Here is a 24,545-nt window from a genome sequence, read left to right on the forward strand (position 1 = left end):
ATTAAGTTTCCAAGATATAGCCTAGCGTTAACTGGGTGATAAAATAAATAAAAAGTAAGTAATAAATAAACAAATGCGCAAATCCAAAGCTTTTATTTTTTTATTTACAATAATATGAAAGTAAACAAAATTTTAATGTACCAAAGAAATTAGATTTAGATTTTTTAAATATAATTTAACGGCGGACACGCCGACCGAGTGGCACGCATCGATCAACGAGTTATAAACACGATTGACATTGTGATACTTTTAAAGTGCACAGACTTGTGACTGCGAGCTGGATTCTAACGTGCCTACAGAGCACAGTGCGCGTGGCGGACGCACTGGGCGACGCGAACATTCAGAATGTTGGCGGCGGTGAAGCCAGGTCGCGGTACAAGCGGCGACAGCGGTTACAAAAGCTATGTGCGGCGAGCGCCGACCGCGTCTGACGCGGCACGCATGACGTCACGCCGCAGAGTTCGGCGGCTAAGCTATCATCGACTACAACACAAAACGGTAGCACCATTTGTAAAAAAATATAATATTTTTCCATTCCAAAACAACAGAATTTGCCTCATCGTGTGATGTCGAGTGACGCCCGTGACGTCACAGCAAGCGCTCGCGGCGTAGCGTGGCGACTCTTCCCAGGTACTAAACCACTATTATACAAACTGTTCTAGACGTTACGATAGTTAAACTTATATTTAAACCTTATAAAAAACCTTTACGCCGTTTACAGGAACATTTTTATGCAAAAAATCTGTTTAACTTGCAATGGGACTAGTATAGATTACTTAAAAAAAACAACTCCATCTTGTCATGACGTAACACGCGGAGTTTGGTAAATTATTTTGTATATTTTTTTTAATTATAAATATATTAAAATAAGGCCGCATTCACACTAGCTTTCGATGTCGCATAATACAAGTCTCACCAATGTAAATGTAGCCAAAAGCTCCTTTTAGAATATGCTTCGCATACACATGAATTCTTCGTGTCCACTTGCTTTGTGACCTTGTTATGTACGTCTTATAAAAGGCATGTTCGGACGTTAAATTATAATTAAATCTAGAATACACCGACGAAATCCACAAAAGCGTTATTGACATTTTAAATACAGAAACTAAAGTAATATATTCAGATATGAAACTGATTATATCCCATTGCGGATTTGCTAAAAAATCTTTATCGAATACCCAAACACTACTCTTCATATAGTTTGGAGTTTGGACTTGTGGAGGTGGTAGGCACAAGCGTATTCTAAAAGGAGTTTGTATCCAATCGCCTACACAACGCTATCATCTGTACCCGTCTATCCTTACACCTATGTTAAACTCAACACTTCTTACGCTACGTGGAATAAAGTAAATGTATAATATAATATACAATATATATATATTATGTATCTAAACATGGTACTACGTAACTGCGAGGTGGCACTAGCAATCTGCAAATTGGCTTATTCAAATTACATAACTGGTTGAGATCTCGCCTTGATGTTACTCCATTTTATATTTTAGTATGTGGCAGTACATTGGTAAGTGGCTCAATGAATAGAATATTATTTTACTAAAACTTATTTATTTATTTTGAAATTAAAGTTAGAAATAATAGAAAATACAATGACTACTACGCATCTACTATAATTTTAAATGAAATAAAATTATTTGTGATTACAGTATTCCCTATGTTACACCTGGCTCAACTCTCAACCAGTTTCTTATAGACAACGCTCGAACTGGGAGCGTATTTCTTCCTAAAAATTATCAATATACAAAAATGTAAAACAGTGGCCTTGCCAAATTGTACTATACTACTATACGATCCGTTTAATACAACATTGATAACAGCGATGAATCGGGACTAATATCTTTTGGGTCTTAGGAGTTGTCTCATGTTGGAGTATTCTTTACAAACAAAAAACATAGATAGCAATTTTGTTCTTGATTGTACAAAATAATGATTTAGTTGTGATTTTTTAAATTCATTCTCTAACAAACGTTTTAAATAAATTTCATTTTCTTCAATATAGAACACTCCCACATATAACAATAGACGAACACATTCCTAAGCGACAACTATTATTCTATACAAAAAAAAACTTGTGCTGATTTCCATCTGGCATACTTAAAGCTTACACGTTACAGTACAATCGGAGAGAAAAGTCTAACGTTTTACGTTCAACCCAAGACTTCTCGCTCACTTATTTACGCGGGAATAAATAACATTTTTTTTCTTTAATATAAAAATTTTGGTGTTGACTCAGTCACGCATTATGATACAGGTCCCATTACGTTTTCTTTTTTCTAACAAATCGAGCGCGGGCAAAGGAAGCTTGTTTTTTATTACTAGGTTACATTGGTTTTAGGAAGTATTTGAACACAGGAGGCTAGTCAATTGCTTATAAGTCGGAATGTAGAACATTCTGTTTTGTTGTCTCAATTGAGTTATTTTCGTGAGGCGCGTTTGTTTAGGTTTGTATAGTGAGCTGAGAAAAGTTGGAACATTACGTTACTGTTCTTTACAATAGCATACAAATTATACAATAAGAATTTTGATACTATTTAAAAGGAATTTGAATATACACACCAGGATTTGCTACAGCGTCTCGCAAGCAACTTTTCTCAGCTCACCACTCTTATAAATATTTGCACTTATTTAACGGAAATCGTCTAAAATTGAACTATTGTACAACGATCGTTGTCTACGCTAAGTCCGTAAGTAGTCAGTTTAAATACAACTTCATATATCTGACAACGGTTGCGTTGTCGTTGCCTAGTCTTGTTACTGAAGCTTCGCGGGACTTGTGAAACATAAATATAACTTGATAATTGGTTAAAAATGTATTATACATTAAACAGTTTAAAATTTATACTTCAGATACATTACAAATTAAAATTGAATGCGACGCACAAAATACCCACAAAAACTAAACAAATTTTCGAGCAATTAATTCAATTACAACAAAACATAAAACAAATAACTTGGAACATAAAAATTCATTGTCTCAACAAAATATATAACAGTGATTTCAGGATAAAAACAAGCGAAGCCCCGTAACAAGAAAATAATTAAAAGTTACAAAATAAATGTAATATCGACCTATGTGCTTAAAATGTCAACGTTTTGATTCTTTTAAAAATATTCCTATAATAATATGTTTTCGGATATAAACAGCAGTCATAAGATAAAAACAGATTTGTATTGAACACATAATTTACGTAGATGACGTTATTTGAGCTTGCCTATTATATTAAAAAAATACAAGTGGAAAAGTTTCTGCTTGAACTACTGAAAGAAATGAGCCGAAAAGCATATGTACATATTTCGATCCAACTTGCGGGTAGTCGACTATGTTTTTTTGTTGTAAAATCATGGCCGACATATTTTTGCGATTGACACATTCATTAACTCGACGGAGACATTTTTCTAAAAGGAACAAAACAGTTGAGAAATAAAGGGGTTTCTTCATACTCAAATGGGAGATTTTGCATGGATTTTTCAACAGGCAGGCTCAAATAACTTTGTCTATATCATTGTCTAACTTGACTGTCAGCTTAACAAGCAATCATCAAGTAAACGATTACTTACTAAGCCTCAGATGTTCCGTTCGGGGTTTCTCGATAAACATACAGTGAAAACGGATCTATAAATATCGAACATACTATACTGATTTATTTGATTATCACTTTGGAATTATAAATATTTTTTGTTTTAGTTAATATGTGATGACGTTATGATACTTTCTCTAAATGGGGAGTAGATAAAATTGAGTCAAATAGTGATGTACATCCCTCTTAGCTATTTGAGTAACCACGAACGGAACACGAAACGGCAGATAACAAACAATAACAGTGTAGAAATAACATTTATGTTTAAAATTGCACAGAGTATTCTAAGAACACAGTAGGCAGTATGTCACCGGAACATAATCGCGTATGGTACCAACTACTGTTAGGCCTCTCTCACAACCGTGGCATTATATTATTACAATAAAATTTACTTTTAAAACGTTCACGACGGAACCAACGCGTCAACACTTCACTGAAACATTCCCGTGCACGAATATTCTATTTATTTCTTATATTTTTACCGCGACTGTACTAGAGAGATATACTAAGATCTAAGGAAATAAATATTTAATTACAAATGAATAAAATAACATGATAATGTATTAATTTAGTGAAAACTTTTGGAGTTAGACTTAGTATAATTTCTTTTAGTGTCATATCATATATTTATATGTTTGCTATACAAACGTATCACTGAAGTCTCATAACAATAATTATAAAAATGTAATAAGAATAAAATTAATAACAAAATGTGTTTACTATTATATAGTAACAGAAGCAAGCGACATCGAGTCTAATACAATACAGAACGAGCTTAAAAGATGTATACTCATTTATACATTAATTAAATTGTGTATGCTATATTATACATGCTTAAGACGAGGCTATATTTGAGTATACATCTTGTAGGCTGGTCTAGAAATAAGTGAAGGACATCGCTTCGTTTAATCTATCAAACTGCCTTTAAGAAACAGGCTGACGATGAATGATAAAGCGGCGGTGATCTTATTACTTGTGCCCCTAGAGGTGGATCGTTAAACTTACAATGTAAGAGTTTTTAAATTATCATTATATGATAAATTAAGACACAGAATTTCTAAAATATTAATTTAACAACAATGCAGATATTTTAGTTTAATTTAACTATTTTACGATTTGATTTATGTTCCTAAAACAAAGTGTTTAAATCTAGGTTTTGTTTTGATTTTCTTGTATTTTCGTACAAAATGTAGTCTAGTACAGATCCACCCCAGGGGTACAGTGTGGCGTGCACGTCGGTCGCGAGTGCTCTCCATCAACACTGCATCTATAACGCACAGCGTGCCTAGCTTTGTATTGATAAGTCGAACACTAATCTTGAAAATTGAAAATTTTATTGGATAAAACGGTCACGAAATATTTTGGATTTGGTTAGGTTAAATTGAAAAAAATCTATTTAAAAGTTCAAGGTGAATTTAGTTTTTGGTTTGTAAAATAAAATGGCTTATTTAATTTTTGTAACTCGACTTATCGATGCAATGCGTGAAAACCGCGACAAAAGAATCAGTCTGATGCATGATTTTGAGAGTTGGACAGGCGGCGCCGGCACTAGGTGGCGTCGGCGGCGTGCAGCTTCTCGCTGCGCAGGAAGTCGATCTGCGTGTAGGCGCGCGGCGCGGGCGCGGCGGCGGCGCGGCGCGGCTCCAGGTCCAGCGCCGCGTAGTGCAGCCCCGCCCAGCGCGCCGCGCCGCCGCCGCCCGCCACCACCAGCGTCGCGCCGCCCGCAGCCGCCGCGCCAGCCGGATCCGACGCTACGAAACGATAACACAATATTTACAACCCCCTCGTTGGATAGGATACAGACATCATGAAAATTGAACACCTGTGTCATTTAAATTGATGATTTCAAACTTCGATATTTAAGGCTGGAAATAGTGTTCAACGACGATACGTCGTGACCATAATCATCAGCGTAACTACGTGTGCATTCATAAGCTGGGTACTCAGTTAGAAGTGTAGTACGTAACGTATCACATACGGTATCAACCTACAAGTGGGTACGGCTCGTCCACGGTCCTCACGAGCACACCGCGAGCACCCTTTGTGTTACAGCTTACAGCGCTCCACGCGCGAGCGGCTCGCAGCGGGCTCGTGCCTACGTACTCACTTGATACCGTATCTGATACGTTACGTGCTGTACTGCTAAGTGAGTACCCAGCTATAGACTTGCACAGGTTGTTGCTACGCGTATCAAACACGTAAGTATACCATTGTCCATCATAGATAAATCTAGCCAATTATAAGTTTATTTTATTAACTTTATTTCTCTCTCATCTTTCGTCAGTTGTTTACTTAGTGTACTAAGAAAGTCACTTTAGTACTCACCAAGTTATACATTGCACGTTATTCAGGTGCGTGTACCACTAGGCCACCACGACTTTAAGGACCTAACAATCATCATCACAATAAAGTACTATTTGCAATGATTGGAATAGAAGAAGTAATAAGACTAGTACTAACCTCGTATGTCGGCAGGGTCAGGCACCCTGGCGATAGTCTTGTTGGCGGTGGGGTTGCAGGACAGCTCGTCGCCGCAGGGCTCGGGCGTCTTAGGCGGCGCCGTCAGCGCCAGCGTCACGTACTGCGGCGACACCGACACCTCGGGGCTGCGGCGCGGCACCACCGGCTCGGGGCTGCGCCGCCCGTCCTCAGAGATCTCCCGCACCGTCGTCAGCGGGTGATGGGGAGGATCTTCTTCGAGTGCCTCAGTCGTGTCTATATCCTGTGGCGACGCGGGCGAGTCTAGCGACATGTCAAACAATGTCTGCGAGCCGTGCGGGGTACGTGGGTCGCGTGGCCGCCGCCTCTCGTCCGGCGACGCGGCTAGTGGAGGTGGGGGCCGCGCCGACCCTATTGCTATGGGCCTGGTAGCCGCGCGGCCGTAGTTCATCTCTACGTAGCCGTCGGGCGTGGGCGGGGCGGGTGCGGGGGCGGGCGCGGGGGTGGGCGGGGAGCGGGGCCGCTCGCCGGGCCGCATCTCCACGTAGCCGGCGTTGCGCGGCGACATGTCCACGTACTCGTCCACGTTGGTCTTCGGCCGGGGCTCCACGAAGCAAGCCGTTGGTGGCGTGCGGGACATCACCTGCATAATGAAAGGATAATTAATTAATAGTAGCTATAATTTTATTTTTTGTTATAAGTTGTTATAAGCAAGTCCATGATTATAAGTAACCGACCAACCAACTTACCCGATTAGCCGGCGAATTATTAGAGAAATCAATCTCCATGTGATCATCAGTATTGGTGGGCCTCGCGTGCGGGTGCCGCGGGGGCCTGGCGCGGGCCCCCACACTGTAGGCGCGGTGGCGGGTCTCGGCCTGCGAGGGCGTTGGCCGAGACCCCACGCTGTAAGCACGAGGCGGCCGCTCGAGGCCGATGTGGGAAGTAGCCGGTTCAAGCTGGTATTCACTGAAGCGCGGGTCGGTGGAGGGCGTGCCGGAGCACAGCGAGCCTGATGACGCGGAGACCAGGCCGGCCGGCGCCATGGGCAGGTAGCCGCCTGCTTCCCCTACTGATGAAGTACGGGAGTGCGCTACTGATCCGCCGCCCGCTAGCGATGAACTGCGAACAATATGATTTGGTTAAAGTTGAACACTGACACCTTCCTCCCTCTATAACCTCACAGTTCCCACCAAAAACTTAAATTGCGACATTTTAGAAGATCAATAAAAATAAGAGTTTGGTCCCCATATTTGAATGCTCATCGTGTCTTAACATACTTGATGAAGTACTTATATAGGTAATAGAAGCATGTCAGCCGTGATTCAAAACAAAGGTAACTTATAGATCTTATAATCAAGAGCAAATATTTATAAAACAATTTGGTTACCTCATAAAATCTCTAGATATGTCGCAACAATCAGGTTCCTCAGGAATACGCGCCGGCGTCCGGTACCAGTCCGACACCGCGTCGGCTTCGTCCCGGGACACCTCCAAACCTTACAAGAAATTATAACACATGAATCAGGAACGATACAATAACTTCTCATACAAACTTTCCACAACTTCTATTAAAAAAAAAAACTGAAGAATGATTTTATTGTGATACCAGTCATAAAAAGTCACGAGTCAAAATATAATTTACTGGGTTAAATAACTAGCAATATTTCTCCTCCGATATTTTTAAAATACTACAGCACCCCCAAAACGTCCACGCTACCCTGCTAGTCTTCTAGTTTCATCTATCCGTACCCAACTTTAAAAAAAAAAAAAAAACAATTTAAAAGAAACAGAATTGAACAGAAAAGCAATAGTATACCTAGTACCAAAATTGGGAATTCATATATTAAAAGTTAAAGTTGTTTCTTACCGTCAAGATCAGTATATCTGGGCGGAGCTCTGTCCACCTCAAACGAGGAGCTGGCTCGCGACGGCATACTAACGCAGCGGTTACGCAGCGTTTCCGCGTCTGTAGGCAAATGTCGTGCTTAGACAAAGTCGCTATAGAAATATGAACTTTATGTCTTGCAGTGTAAGGTTCAAATTGAAATGCATTCTGGCAGTGTTGATTATATCGAATGTTCTAGCGTTTCTTAATGTCCGTTTTTGTATATATGTTTTAGAATATTTGTGTTTTTGTGTTTGTTATACTTTTCAAAGGACTGTGACAGGCAAATGCAGCGTAGTGAAGAAGGTAGTATAATTGGTTGATGCTAGGATTTGTAACATTCAAATAACACCTTTATTGTAAAGTGATAAAGCTTATATTTCTGAAATTCCTGGTCGTAACATGCTTTGGAGCGTGCTCGTGTCTTTAAAAGCTTTAGAACCTTAATTGATAAGCAAATTGCGACTTTATAATAATGTGGCAAACTCCACTTTACTTTATAAAACTGTAGACAGCTTCTCAAATAACTTAAAAATAAAGCCCAGACCAATTTAAATGTAGAATGCTAAATATATACCGCATTTAGCAGCTAACTTAAAAGGCAAACAATTGTTCAAAATATACGAAACATTATATTCCGTCAGAACAAAAATACATATCTATTTTGTTAATTTTAATAAAAAGTAACCGTAAAAATTTGAAAATCGCCCGAGAAACCAATTCAAATTGCTTTTTTTTTAATAACGTTTTGCAAATAATATCTAAACAAGAAATATTTAAAAATAATACAATAAAATAAATCCCAAAGCCAATTATGCTTATAAACATTGTTCTTAAAAATATTTACAAGTTTGATACATCTTTATAAGACTTACCTCAAACCTAGTTATATAATTATACTTTTTACAATATGTAATTAAAATACCATTAACAACACAAGAAAGCAGACAGGAAGCCATGCACACAAAATATGTCTGTCAGTCTGTCTGTAAACGTGCTCACTCAACAACAAAAAAAAACATTCCAACACAAGCGGGTTGTCAGCTTACAAGAAAATCTTGTCGTCTGGCAACCCGGAACAAAAGAGGTTAGTAATGTGCGGTGCGATGTAAGGTTAATATGGATACGCGTGAGATAAGGGAGCGTTCATATATTACGAAACAGCTTTCCAAGTCTAAAAAAATATAGGAACATCAATTTTGAATACAGAAAAAAAACAATAACGTGCTATGAACGCCCCCAAAAAATACATACTCTTAGTATGAGCCGGCGACAGTTTATGTAACCGCGTCCCCGTGCTGGCTCGCCGCGACCATTGCGTCTTCTTCGCCGCCGCGTCCGTCCCATTGATCGCTTTGCACGACGAGTGCGTCACGCCCTTCTCTACCAGCACGCGATCTACCTCCTCCCCCGTCAGGGGCTCAGACCTCGTCCTCCCGTGAGATATCTTCAAGGGCTCTTGGAATAGAGGGTACCCGGGCAAGGACTCTGTTCGGTGGTGTTTGATCACCCTTACCGGGTTGTCTGTTTTATCAGTTAGTGTGTTATTCTGGGTGTCGGCTGTGGAAGACAATGATAAGCGACAAGTAAAACATATGCACCCAGCTCACCCGGTGCGGTGGTTATGATGTTACGTGTGGCTGTGAACTATGGCGGTTTAGCACACTCGTATGAAGCAATGATTTTTTGATGAACAACGATGAATTTATTTTCACTGGTTTTAGTCAATTTGAGGCGTCCAGTGACGAAAATATAGTATGCGCCATTGCTCACTGGGATATTGCGTTTGTAAATGTGTTGCATATTTTTTTTGTCAATTTATCTGTACATTTGGAGGAATTCAGCTGTTATTGTAACTAAACCCAAATAAAAGTAAGTCTTATATGCCACATGTACAAATGTTATGGAAAATATTTGGGTCTGGCAAAATTACTAAACCTTTCCTTTCTCCGTCGCAACATTCAATTTTACATGCACCACCCTACCACAGAGTTCATACAAAATAGACAGAACAGGACACATTTCTCCTATACATGAAGTATGTAGTGAACATTTTGCCAGACCCCTCTTATAAACTATACAGGTATATGAATGTATGTATAATGTATTTATGACGATGTACACAGGACGCAGACAACAGGACACCGTGGCCACACCCCCGCGTCATGCAAGCAATACATGATGTTCCGACATGACATGCAAGCAAAATAAAACTTAATTACTATTGATATCGAGTTCCAATTCCTGTGGGAATTTTTGTAGATGATTCTGTCCACTATGGCTGACTTTTTTATAAGTGTAAGTAAAAATAACAACACCCCTTATAGGCAATTCTTAAGTCATTTTTATATTGACACAACACCCCCTTACTGCGCATCTCTCTCTTCTATTATCTTCTTTTTGATACCATCCCCATCAGCCCACTATGCCAATAACTTTTTAGTTTAGTTAACTTTCAAGATGTATCAATATTCACTTGTAGAAACCGATGTTTAAACTCGTTGTGAGGTTCAATAAACAGCTACTTGACACACTCGTCTCAATTCGCTTAAGTGGACAGTTCACAATACCTTATTAATCAGAAAGCATATGAGTTTTACAGCATTTCGAACCTTATTCTACCATCTTAAGGTTCATATTAGTACACCATTTTATTCTATGTTATTAAACATTGGGTAAGCACATTTCTCGTGCGATCTTTCCAAGCATTTATTTATGAATCCTGTTTTACTTAAAGCTCTTTTCTTATTGTTAATTACAGCGGACGCTATGTTAATTATTTTACATTTGGGTCAATAATTCCTATGTTAACATACGATATTATTAATATTAACAAACTACATTAATCCCTCACATTATAAAAAGGATCATTCTATACTGTTTTCTAGGCATCTCTTTTTTCAGCGGATTGGCGCTAGTTACATAGCTCAATTTGCTTACAATTATTGACCCTAAAGCTTTTATTACAGAATTAGTAGAGCGCTAATTAATGATTATTCCGATCGGAAAGCGGGTTGGTGGCTGGGAGAGTGCAGTTTTTGAAACAATGATAGTCGAATGGGTACTACAATTGGTTATCTAACGCTTCGATTGCGGAATTAAAAAAGCCAGGGCCTAACTAAGTTGAGGGCTTCGTAAACGCCATATAGAGGCCATAAACAGAGAGCCAAATATACAGATTTTAATGATACAAAATAAAAGTGAAATGTTCGGGGCTTAACAAGAAAGAAGGGTTTTTGGAAAGGGGAGTTTTTGAATAAGGCGTATGCACTACACATGAGGTATTTTCAGAATGAACTATTTAGTTTTTAAATAAAACGGACAATCACAAAATAAACATGTGAAATGGAAATTAAGAAAAAATAAAACACAAGACAAGAGAAACAGTTTTTCACAAAACGAAAATTATGTACAGAAAGAAAATTGAAAAAAAAAAACACTCTTTTAAGAAGGACTTTCACAAAGAAAGAAAAATCTGCTAATAATTATTATCATTCAACTATCATTACATCAAAACCCACACACGTCCACTACCGTTGGAACCTAAAACTGACTGTCAAAGAGCAAAACCCATCCATGTTAGCGAAACACCTCATATGCAGATACTACTGGATTCGCCTTATCTTTTTAAATCAATTGCAGAGTAAAAATCTATGATTATCCAAACTACAAAACAATTTTATGCAACATATTTCGATACTATTTTTTTGTGTGCCGTAGAAATCAGTACATATTTGTGTATATTTCTTTTTTCGATTTATCTCCGATGTATTTTTTTTTATTTCCGAGATACAATTTGTAATGTTGTATGCAACATTTAAGCATATTCAGCCTTACTACAAAAACATTAAGCAGACGTTCGACACGTGTTTAAGAAAATTCTCCATACAAAAATTTCTAAAACAAACGACGAACAGCTGTTTAACTTTTTTGTAGTAAAACCAATCATGTTTAAGGTGTACTGGGCAAACAATAAGCCAGTAAGGTCTGCATAGAGGGTGTTCGTGTTGTGTTGACACAGTGAGTGGTACGTATATAAAGGGGGTTGTACCGGGAGCGGGCGGCGGCGGCGGCTCGTCGATGCTGTAGGAGGCGCTGGCGCAGGCGCACTGTCTAATGCACGAGCCCACGCACAGGCCCTTGTCTGCAAGCCAACCCGCCAGCTTGTCTTACCACCAATACCAATAATGCTCATTTTTCTCATACATTTATTAATATGAAAACCAATTACATTGTATTTTTTTTTTGTATTTCTTAAGTGTCAGGGCTAAATCAGCGCCAGATCTTCACGCTCAACACAAATTATTGACAATTATGATTATTGACGTCGAACAAAATGTTAGTCACTTCAACTACGAGAGATCTAAACTAAACAAGCATCAACTTCTACAGGTGACATGAATGCAAGCAAAAGTACTAAACTACAATGTAATGTCAAAGAAAAATAGCCCTTACAACTACCATGATAAGAACTAATGTGATCTAACTAAATGAGTTACGAAATACGTGGCCACTTTTGAATTTGATTGTGGAACAAGATAATCTTCCCCAGATTATGAAAAAAATGTGTTCTATATTTAAAAATGTTAGGGTGGTATCTCGTTCCACATACAAAGTCCCCGCCCCTAGTGAATAGGCCAGTAAGTTACCGTTAGTGAGTCCGGCGCGGCCGCGGCCGTCGGAGTAGGACTGCCTGCGCGCGGGCAGCGCGTTGTCCGGCCCCTTCGGCAGCACGATGTGGTCGCGCTCATTCTCTGTTTCCTTGGCACAGTCGCGCATCGCACTGGAAGGTTCAGTGTGTTATGAAGGCAGAAATAGGAGAGACATAAGACAAGGGTTTGAAGACACAATAGTATCTATTTCCTAATTATATGTAGTGACATACTGGTATATAGTGGAGTGCATGCTCTGCGCGATGTTGGAGTCATCGGTGTGCATCCATAGCTCGCCTGCTCCCGTGGTTGTCTGCCGTCCCACCTCCATGTAGAAGAAACGCTCGGAATCGCCACATCTGGAACATAATGACAACATTTAATATCGATAAACCTACACCACTCGCTTAGTTCTTTGACGAAATATATGGAAAAGTTGGACGTAGTAAGACGTTGTGCGAAACCACACATTCGTTCGTTTTCGCGGAGCTCTTCAGGCCCTTTGACTCGAGTGCAGAAATAGACAGCAAAAGGAAGTCGTTCAATGGATCTTGGTTTCGGAAATGGAGACCCTAGCTTTATAGCATTAAAGTTCAAATTGAAAATTATTGGAAAGAAACATGCTGCGCGACCCCAAATAAATTTGGTATAAGAGAAGGAGTATGATGATTAAAAATTATTGAGTGAGGCCCCAGTATAACTCCCTAAACTCTTTAAAAGGTAGCGTTAAGTTTATCTATTTTATGTAAGAGAAAATAACCGTAAGCATTTGTACTTTATAATAGTCAGAGAACAAAGTCCAAACTTGCAACTAATAATATTTTGTTTTGCACTCGGCATTAGAATTACCCACATTAGCAGTTTGATATGAATCACTTGTAACCACAATTCCGTGCGCAGGTGAACTTTGTGAGAAATCGAGTGCATTCATTACAAAACGAACGAGTGTAATTCTAAGAATACCAATGTCATTCGTTACAAAAATAAAACAAGGATTTGAAAACAGTTAATCATCATTCCGGGAAAAATGCATAATATTGTATAATATGAGCTGCTGAGTGAAACTAAGGGCTCTTTCAAGTTGGATTCTGCATCTGCCGTTCGGCTCCGATGCAGCAAAGATGTTTTTGTCCTTAGGCCAATGACGCACAGCATCCGCATGACAGCCGCGCCGACACGAAACTTTCAAAGAACTTGAGAGTTCTTTAAAAAAATATACTTTAGTTGTTTTTTGTTTAAAAGTCTTAAGTCTCTCTACAAAAATAAGTTGCCATTTCAAAATATTCTTGGAATAACTTTCTCGTATAAGCGCTGATAAAACCGTTCACATTCCACATGGTGACTGCCTACCGCTCTATATCAGAGGGCCATGGTAACGGAAATAATGATCAATTAAGTAAATCAGCGTACAAATTAAATTGCATTACAAATTGCTATTATATCATCGCATACATTGATTTTATCGATCGGCTACAGATCCAATCACCCGCATCTAACCAACTTCCATTGCCTCTAATAATTATTATACGCATAATAATTATTGACACTGAGCCAATAATTATACGCGTCAACAAAAATAATTTAATTAATTGTTTGTTTACCACCACAGTTGGGGTTTTACGAGGTTAAAATAAATAAGGTTACATAACAAAGTATTTTTTCCGCATTAGGATTGAATTAAGTATGGGTCTTTTGTTTAATATAAAAAATACGGTCAAATTATAAGTTTCCAAATGGATTGACGCAATTACTGCGATATAATCGGATAAGTTTTCAAGAACTTGGAAGGGTGGCACCCCGCCTGTTGCACCGATTTTATTAGAATAGCTTAATGCATCATCATCTGCCGCCCTCCGAGTAATAACAGAGATTACGAACAAATTGTGGGCGTAATGTTCTCCAAAAGTTTAGGATAAGGATAATGTCCAAAATGCCTTCTAGAATAAAAATTCTCAAACCTTTACAATATCATAATATCCCGTTTCGATAGCGTGGTATTTTCCCCTCGATTAAGGATAAACCGCAATACGGTAGTACATTGTACTAAAATATCTACAATTCTCAGAACTAGCATTAATCACTTATTACATGTGAGACTGATAACTAATATTTTACATTTAAAACTATATTCATTTGTGTTTATACTACTAATTAGTAACATTTTTGGCATGTTAACGTGGCCGGATATTCATTGAATTTTTGCTAATAATACCTAATTGTTTTATGTTAGTTGAGGTACTTCAATTTGGACTTTATATAAGTATTACAAAAGACTCTTATCACAACCTAGGTAGTTCAATTTCATTTTTCCTTGAACGTAAAAGCGTTTAAAGGCCAATTTCTAGGAATACGGCAAAGGAAAATAATTATAAAGAATTGTTGCATATTTAGAGAGTGCTATTATTACTGATTGTTGCGACCCATTTTATTTCTAACAGTTCAGGAGTTCTTTACAGTTTTTCAGTTGGCATAAACAAAAGAAATTGTGCCATCAATGAAGACGGTAAAATGAACCCATTACATAGTACACAACATTACCTAAGTATTTCATGTATTCTACAAATGATGGATGAGGACCCCTGACACTCTTTCTGGAAGAGCACTCGCGAAATAGAAAGAAACAAACTCTGTCTAAAAGTCATATTCTTTCTGCCCTGTTCCAATTTGAATTGGGGTGGGCGCAATGCTTTGCCCTTCTACTCCTTATAATACTGACCTCCGAATGTTCTTCAAGGAGTACTCAACGCGCTCCAGTAGACCAAGATCGCTGATGACATTGTTGTGACTCTTGATCTTCACCAGCGTCAGCGTCTTGTCTGTGAGGCAGAGGTTGTAAAGACCCTGGATGTTCTTGGTGGCACCCAGGCCTTTCTTCTGCACGTTTACTTGCCATACGTGTTCTGAAATTATAGAAGGCGGTAATTAGCAAACTTGTAGGAAGGTTTTAAAAGTTCGTTTTGTCGATTAAAAGACTAGTGACAAGTTTCTGAACACCTTTATAAGAAGTTGTATATTTATTCATTTTCCCTTAAGAGTCCTCAAATTGACCACTGATAGAGGTGCTCAGAAACCGGCCTAAGTGGCTTTGGGAGGTGTGGTTTGGAAGGAGTGCATACGGCCAGTGTTTAATTTTTCAATATTTAATATCTTTGTTTTCTAAAGTCAAACCTGCTCTCTAAATGTTCCCCTCATCCTAACATGCTTCAATCATCAATATCAATTTGAACTTTACCAAAAATATATTTGTCCTCCAAATATCTTATTAGTGGTACCACGAAGTAATCACATGTAAATATTATTTACATGTAAACAAATGCATATTAGGGAAAAAATACACACCTACAGGGGAAAACACAACCTCTGTGGTTTTATATTGATGAAATTAATTTATTTCAGATGTTTTTTCCTTTCAATATTTATTTATTTCCCTAGGTATACCTATTCATTTGTTGTAATGAATAAAAAGCGGATAATGATCTAAAATAAGCATTTTACATAATGCCATTTACGATTAGTATGACGTACTCCTGAAATGAATGAGGCAATTAACCCATTACTTTGAAACTATTTCCAAAAGTATAGCTGAAATATTTCGCATAGTTAAGTAAGTTAACAACATCGTTTCATAGCTACAAGTTAAGTAATGACTTATTAGCAAGAAATGCATGAAAACAAAGATCGAAACATGTGAGGCATGCATACAATAACGCTTTGATAGCGAACAGAATATTCCCAAGCTCGCCAATCTTGATGCAAGTATACAATGCCTAGGTCATTAGCGCTCAGCTATGACCTAATGACCTACAAGCTGATTTAAATTTATACATCATCGTGATTTCAGAACTGAGTGCATTTAAGTTTATAGCGATAAATTATTATTTATATTAGAATGACGGGGCGTAATATTTCACTGTATAGTACCTAGGGTTTTATGTGGTCGCCACTATCAGTCCGACACGCGCTAAACAAAAATTCCCAGGGATGAGGAATTCCCAACCGCAAACAAAAATAAGAACGGTTCAAATATTATTCAGTTACATTGTGTTCTATTTTTGAAGGAAAATTAGTCTATCAGCGATCTTTGCTTACCCTTTACAGAAACTAAATCGTAACAGTGAGTTACGCGTGATAAGATAACAATGTATCAGCTGATTGTCCTTGTGCACAAACTGTTGGAGGAAATTATTTGTTTTTGTAGTTCATTATCATCATAATATTATCAACTCGTAAACGTTCAACATAGGCCTTTTATAAAGATAGACGAAGGGCGTTTACGGTGTTGCGTAGAATATTTAAGCCATGACATACATCAAACACCTTTGAAACGTAGGATTTGGAGTGGTGAAGAATCAATAAGATTTTATCTGACCCCATTTCATAGAAAGACAATTTTCCCGCAAGCCAGCCTTGGCTAGAAGAAGGAAACATGAGAATAAGCTTCTTCCAGCACCACTAAACCCATTAGAGTAATTTTCGCCCTCGAACAAATGGACAAAAAAAGCGAATCTATCTCCCGATATCTGTTTACCAAACACTAAACAATGGCGCGCAGTAATGAAGTACAGTGCGCAGTGCGTAGTGCGTAGGCTGTAGCACGGAACTAGATGCACACAAAGCAGCTGATTGCGTGAACACACGGGAACACTGCGGTTATTATTGAAGTGATGTATTTACAGAACATAATGAGGATATAGACAGATAACGCAATTGCATGAGTCAAGTTCATTTGAATTTTGACGAGTCAACTGTTTGAAATGCGTTAAGCTAGTGCCCGTCCGAATATTGAAAATGTCAGATATTAGCCTCAAAGTGTATTCCATTCATCACTTCTATGGAAGAACTAGATCAAGAAACTATGGAAGTTGATCTCTTAAAATCAGCAGAATAACCTACTTCCAGAACAAAAAACGTCATAACGCAGTGGAAAGGTCAATAATATTCCTATCACAATCCCATCAGCAGTTGTTTACACACGATGTCACAGTATTATAAACTGCAGAAAAACATGACGTCGGGACCGTCAATTGAAACAGTCAACGTAGCATGTATGTACGTAGTACACGTTGCTATGTTTGCAGTTCACGTGCCACGATCAGTAAACACAATCATTTACGGGCATCACAATAAACAATACAATTAATCATAGCACTAGTAAACGCACAAATTAGTTAGCAAACAATATGAGATCACGCGTTGACCTATGAGTAGAAAACCGTTGTGTGCGTGTTCTCCAAAATTACAGTAACCTCCTTGAACAGTATTGATCGTATTTCCGTAGATCATATACAAATATTCAATGCTTCTTAAATCTGACAGAAAGATACGTATATTTAAAGTTGATATCTCCTCCACAGGTCGAGTTCATCTCCCTGAATATGGCGGAAGAAATCCATACATATGATATATATACGAAAGGAAACATTAAAACATTTGAAAGAATGAAAAATTATAGACTGCACTAATATTCCAGTGTTACGAGAAGCATAATCTGCTAGGTTCAATGAAAAGGATATTGTTACGGCAAATGGCAAAAGTGTAAATATTATGACAAAGGGTTCAGTTAAATATTAAAAAACGTCCTGAAGTTTGCTGTAAATGTGGGATCCCACCCAAAACAATAATGTGAAAGACTGCCAAGTTCGATAATATGGGAATGCTTCGCCTATAAAAGAAGTGAGATCTGAATAAGTACCAAGTTCCATAGTTACATATACCTCAGTTCAAAATAGTTACTTTTTAATGATGCTACTTGGCAAGTTTTCACACACCTTGTTATAAACCTACTAAACGCAATGAATCAAGTATTTAATTTTCTATTAAAACTTGCCAAGTAACATCATAAAAAAGTAACTATTTTGAACTGAGGTATATGTAACTATGGAACTTGGTACTTATTCAGATCTCACTTCTTTTATAGGCGAAGCATTCCCATATTATCGAACTTGGCAGTCTTTCACATTATTGTTTTGGGTGGGATTTCATTTATTTTTGTAAGGTTGATTATTTTATTTTTTTCTTATGATTAAGTTAGTTAAGGAAATGTCTCATTTATAATATCTTTCAGATTTATGCTTCTTACAAAGAAATGAACTAGATTAACTAAATGGACTAGATTTACCAACTGACTGACATGACATGTTATCATATATTATGTTCGTGGATCAAAGTTACACATTCGTTATTTTCGAAACTGACGCACACTTGGTCGTTTTCAGATCAGATTTTTACTTTACTTTGACTTAATACAAACCTTTGTAACGAATTTCAGATCGGTACGACCATTCGAAGATATATTATATAAATATAGATAAATTTATTTCGTTTTAGTTCCTTAGGGGTATAAAGGACAATGGGCAGATTGGTATACCCCACCAATAGCAATGTCATATATATCATTGGATAGGCCTTTTTATCTAGAACAACTTTTACTATGACAGCTTTGTTGAAATATTTGTCCGTTCTGAGATATAGATCAAAAACTGTTCAAAAGTTAGAACTAAGTAATCTATTGATAACTCAAGTTTTTAAAGGAAAATCTAAGTATTACTAAGTGTAAGTCTTGTAAGTACTACCTGCTGTACCCGTTAGGGTCCATAACTGTTACTATTATTTAGCATTCCAACCTTATACTGTCCCAACTGGATATTGGGCATAATGCTAAACCCCACCAATAGCAAAGTCATATATATCGTTGGATAGGTCTCATGGGCAACAACAAAAGACAAAGACTGGCAACCAATATTACCAAGGGGTATCGAGTTTCCCTGATTACTGGGATAAGGAGATCAGATGCAGAGGCAAAACTACATCCAGTTAGACTGTAAGCCGATCGCACGATAGCTGGGAAAAGGCTAGACTCATATTGTGTGATTTTAATGTACATCTAAAATGACGTCATTTAGAAATGTTAATATTATTTTCATATAAAGTGGAACTGCTAAATATTGTAAATACAAATGTAGACTCTGACGGGCACAGCAAGTACTTAGTACTTTGAAGACATACACGTACCTAGTAGCACTTAGATTTTCCTTTAAACACTTACCTCATCTGTATTAGTTTTAAGATTGTTTTTGATCTATATCCCAGAACGGACAAACTGTAGAACAAAGCTGTCATAGTAAATGTTGTTCCAGTTAAAAAGACCTATCCAACGATATATATGACTTTGCTATTGGTGGAGTTTATCATTATGCCCAACATCCAGTTGGTACAGTTTAAAAAAAAAAGTTTAAAGTTGAACTGCTAAATAATAGTAACAATTCTGGATCGTCACGGGCACAGCAGGTAGTACTTACAAGACTTACATTAGTAGTACTTAGATTTTACTTTAAAAACTTGAGTTACCAATAGATTAATTAGTTCTAACTTTTGCACAGTTTTTGATCTATATCTCAGAACGGACAAATATTTCAACAAAACTGTCATAGTAAATGTTGTTCAAGATAAAAAGGCCTATCCAATGATATATATGACATTGCTATTGGTGGGGTATACCAGGTTCCATATATTTATGCACATTGTCCTTTACACCGTGTATAAAACACCTTCATTATTTTGAAACCGACTCACACTTGGCCATTTTCAGATTTTTCCCTTTACCTTGACATAAAGACCTACCTCCATGCCAAATTTCAAGTCAATACGACCATTGGAAGTGGTCTAGGTTTTTGATGAGTGAGTCAGTCAGTCAGTCAGTCAGTGAGTGTATAGTAAAAATAGCGATTTTCTGACGTCAATATCTCAAGACCTACAATAGGTATATTAATGAAATTTTGTATTTTAGATAAGTGAGGGGGTCTCAACAGATACTAGAAATTTGGTATGCGCAAATAAAAAAGATTTTGAGTTATAGGGGGGTCGAATTTGGCCCGAAATGGTTCGTGTAATATAACCCACGGCCGGTGTGTCGCTTTTTTTGCTCGAACTTGGCGGACACACTGCCGTGTGTCTAGATAATGTGTAAATATACAATTTATTGACAGGATAATAAGGTACAATCTTAGATAATCCTAATTTGGTTTTCTTTTTATAACAAAATGATTCTGCAATTCCAAAACTTGCGTGGAAAAACCTTGACCAGAATCTCGGAAAAGGTGCGATTAGTCCAAAGTCTAAACGCTGGTTAAACCCTGTACCGGTTGCGGTAACTACGGCCTTAGAATAACAAGTACCTATCCTCTTTAGAAAAGAACAACCAGGTAAGAACATGGTATAATAACAATTAAATTCTATAATCTTGCTGAGACAGTGCAGTTAGAGCTAGACTATGATCTCATGGTGTTTACATGAGAGGTGCCGCGAGCGGGCCAGCAGCGTCTCGAACATTTGGGTTTTTCTGATGAGGCAAGCGACCGGCAAACCAAGATTATAATAACAATACAACAGGGATTACATAAGGCCAGCCTACTAACAATGCAAAATATTTTAGACTAATAAACGATGGAGCAGGACGAAACATATTTATACAGTTTAATTTAGAAATAAAATGTAAACCTGCATCAGTGGTTCTAGTATATACTTTTAACACTGACATCAGTAAAGCAAAAAGGTATCCTACCCCTGCAAAAATAAAAGCGATGAAACATCGAGAACACTGGCGAGAATCGAGAGAGCCGTAGACTGCGGTAGGCTGAGTTGATTGATTGGTTCATACGATCGAATAACCGTGAAGCCTCGAGGCTACACCGCTAGCTACGTCACAACTGCAAAAACAGTAAAAATACCACAACACATGGAGCGAACCGCGTCAAAGTCTAGAAAAAAATCCCCAGTAGACTTATGCGTAAGGCAACCAAGTAATGACTAATCATGAAAAAATACAATGATATCAGCATATTTCAGTAACCTCAAAGATTGCGAAATTAAAAATACAAAGTCTAAAATCAAAACAACCGGTGACCCTAGCAACCCTACAATCGTAACGTGTGAAAAGGGCCGCCACTCGCCGCCGACGAACAACTCGTATTAAGATTAATGATTGTATTCGTATGTTTACCCACAGCATCACAATATTAACGGGGGTCAATGACACCGGCTCTTACGTACGCGCCTAAATTTCCATAGTACATGCCCGTGCTTTGGCCTTTTTATGGCATGTTCCGAAGTCGCTTATTACCGTCTGTGTTATGCCAAGTTATTAGGATTTTACTTCACTGATGGTTTATTGCTTACCTAGCTAGCTCCCGTGACTTCGCCCTAGCAGTACTTTGCAAAGTTTTCTGCTAAGACCCAAGAAATTGCGAAGTAACCATGTACGCATTTAGCGTTTTTATCAGGGTTTTGGTTCTGTTCAGTTAGCATGCTAATTATTGTATTAAACTATGTTATTCTGGTAAAATCAAGCTGATACAAGGCAAGCACTATTGAATGTCATGTTCATGTAATAAACTTGAAGATACCATTGTTATTGGAACTGACAAAGTCCATATCTTATTGTCTGAATTGCCATTACAATGATACCAATAATACTTCTTTGCATACTACATTTAAAAATGATCGAACATACTTCTATATTCTCCATAAACTTGCGAAATCATACAATGTAAACTCAAAACTTTATGGATCCTTTTTCCATATGTTTATTTTGAATTATAAAATTGTTAAGTGGTTCAGTAAACAAAGAATTCCATTCATAAATCCTTGACGTAACCACATAACTTTATATTCAGTGTTGAATTTAACTCACGGGTAATTCTAACATAATTTGTATTAAAATGTGTATTACAAGAGATTATGACATTGTTTTATACATACTTTTCTCTCATCGAGTTCACCTTTATAGTGTATATGTTTTATCTTTGCAGTATTGAAAGCTCGACAAGGGGAAGAAAGTTTGAGGCTTTAATTTTGCGCTTAGTACTTAACATTCCCTAGCATATGTTAAAGAGTTTCTTAGGATTCAAACAACTTTAAAGGAAAGTTCCGATTTAGACAATAAACGTTAAACCATACAAGTTTTTAATTTTCATTGTAATTTCAATGCTTTTGACCAGTAGTCCATGGTTCAGAATTATAACCTGCATATCTATAAAAACTGCTTTAATGTATTATTTATGGTTTGTGATTCAAATGGAATAATACTAATGAGTGTACCTACTTAGCTTAACTATGGGAAAGACTGATTCAATTGAGAATTACAATCTCTTCATCTTTCAAATGATAAATCTAAACATGACAATCAGTACCTATAGGAGATACCTGGGTATATATTTTGATCTATTGTTGAATCTGTGTTACTGTGAGACTTATTTGTTTCACAAATACTTATTTTAGTAATGATTATGTTTTGCAAAACGCCAAGCATTAAAAACAAAACAATGTTTTTCATTGTGTCTACAAATGCAAACAGAAGTATAATTGGGATCCAATTAGATAATAAAAATGTTTCAAACAGGAAATATTAACATGGTTTACATTTACCAAGGCAACTCTTTAATAAACAGTGAATGCTCATAGAGGCTTACACTTGAACATGACATTGTTAGCTACATAACCTTAAACATTGCAGCATGTTTGTGTTTACACAGTGAGAGTGCAGTGGAGAGGGCAGGTCACTCACGTATGGGGTGCAGCAGCTCGTCGCTGGCGTCGTCGCTGCGGTGCTGCTTGAGGATGGCGGTGAGCCACGCGTGCAGCTCCTGCTCGTTGTCCGCCACCACGCAGAACTGCTCTTCGCGGGTGAACAGCGCGATCACGTGCTTCTGCTTCAGGTCCAGCCGCCGCATGATGTTGTAGCAGCTCTTCAGCGGCAGCACGCGCCGCGGCGCCACTCCTGCGCGGAACTTCTTCTCCGACTCATAGTACTCCAGCCTCGCGGAACATTCTGGGGTCTCCGCGCGCAGCACGAAGAACTTCTTCTTCATCGTCTTGAGCTTCCGCAGTTGCCCTTGGCGCACCACGGCGCCCGCGCCCCCTCCTCCCGCCGCCGACATCACTCCTGCATCCCAGTCCCGCACCTAACGACTCTGGCACATGCCAACCGATAACCTTGAAGTTGTTTACACCAATGATGAAAGTCACCCTAATAAACGACGAATAGTAAAACACCGTCGGCGGACACGCGCCACGACTAAAAATACTTATAATAATCACCATATAGTGCGTAAATAGTACCTCGTTATGATAAATCGAACGGCGTAACGAATCCGACGTAGTACCTTATGAATTTATTCCGTGGGCAGAGCCGCGGCGATTCCTCACTAACACGATAACACTAATGTTAAAAATCTTATCTTTGCTAAATAATCATAATACATCAACAACAAACACTATTTCAATCCATAATTTGGTACGCTCGCTGTTACACTCGGTCATTCACAGACACTCGAGTTTAGAAAGAGATAAAATCATTCATAGTAAACGTAATTCGCACCGCACGCCCTTCCGTAGGTACGCAGGGCATGGAAGTCATGCCGTGGTCATGCCTCGCGACATCAAAACATTCGATTTTCACGTTATCACGCACTGCTAAGACACAACACTGTTTTGCAAACCGTTACAAATGATATACGAGGAAATGTTTTTGTGTTTGACCACTTAATTTATAAAAAAACACGTATTTGCGCCTCGTTTTTTATTGGTTCTTCACTATTGCGTGTCATTTATTTGTACGACGAAATAGTACTCCATCTAACTATGTATACGGTGTGTTATCTTTATATGTTTGTCGCGTAACCATTAACCAATCATAGCGCTGTATTCCATTACGGAATAAAACAAAGTTGTATATCGTCTAATAGATTGTCTGTGCTATTTTCTCGTTAGCCAATCATAGGCTACGATTTTCGAGCTGTAGCATCGATTGTGATGAGACCGTGTACTGCAAAAGTATAGACGATTGAACATTTCCCTACAAACATTCTCCCGCGTTTTTTAAAAAGACACGCAATCTATTATTTCGAACTTTAAAGATTTTTAGATGTGAAAACTGTACAAAATAAATATAACAGAATGAATATTCTACGAGAATCA

The 24,545-nt window shown here is 38.0% G+C and overlaps 1 protein-coding gene across 4 annotated transcripts; it reads right to left on the reverse strand.

Moving 5' to 3' along the window:
• Positions 1-74: 74 nt before the first annotated feature.
• Positions 75-24,260, reverse strand: LOC110376740 (insulin receptor substrate 1). 4 transcript variants are annotated; one of them, XM_021335317.3, is made up of 11 exons: positions 23,134-24,260; positions 15,289-15,472; positions 12,806-12,931; positions 12,570-12,703; positions 11,972-12,064; positions 9,175-9,480; positions 7,903-8,001; positions 7,423-7,531; positions 6,782-7,154; positions 6,054-6,675; positions 75-5,344 (listed from the first exon to the last, which is right to left on the reverse strand). In XM_021335317.3, the coding sequence occupies exons 1-11, from the start codon at positions 23,504-23,506 to the stop codon at positions 5,142-5,144; spliced, it is 2,622 nt and encodes an 873-aa protein (XP_021190992.3). In that variant the 5' UTR covers positions 23,507-24,260; the 3' UTR covers positions 75-5,141. The 4 variants fall into 4 exon arrangements, with proteins under 4 accessions (XP_021190992.3, XP_049702730.2, XP_049702733.2 ...); XM_049846773.2 differs by lacking the exon at positions 11,972-12,064 and having other exon boundaries at positions 23,134-24,258; XM_049846776.2 differs by lacking the exon at positions 9,175-9,480 and having other exon boundaries at positions 23,134-24,258.
• Between the last annotated feature and the right edge of the window lie 285 nt (positions 24,261-24,545).

This window comes from Helicoverpa armigera, chromosome 18, assembly GCF_030705265.1.
Source record: "Helicoverpa armigera isolate CAAS_96S chromosome 18, ASM3070526v1, whole genome shotgun sequence".
NCBI lineage: Eukaryota > Metazoa > Arthropoda > Insecta > Lepidoptera > Noctuidae > Helicoverpa > Helicoverpa armigera.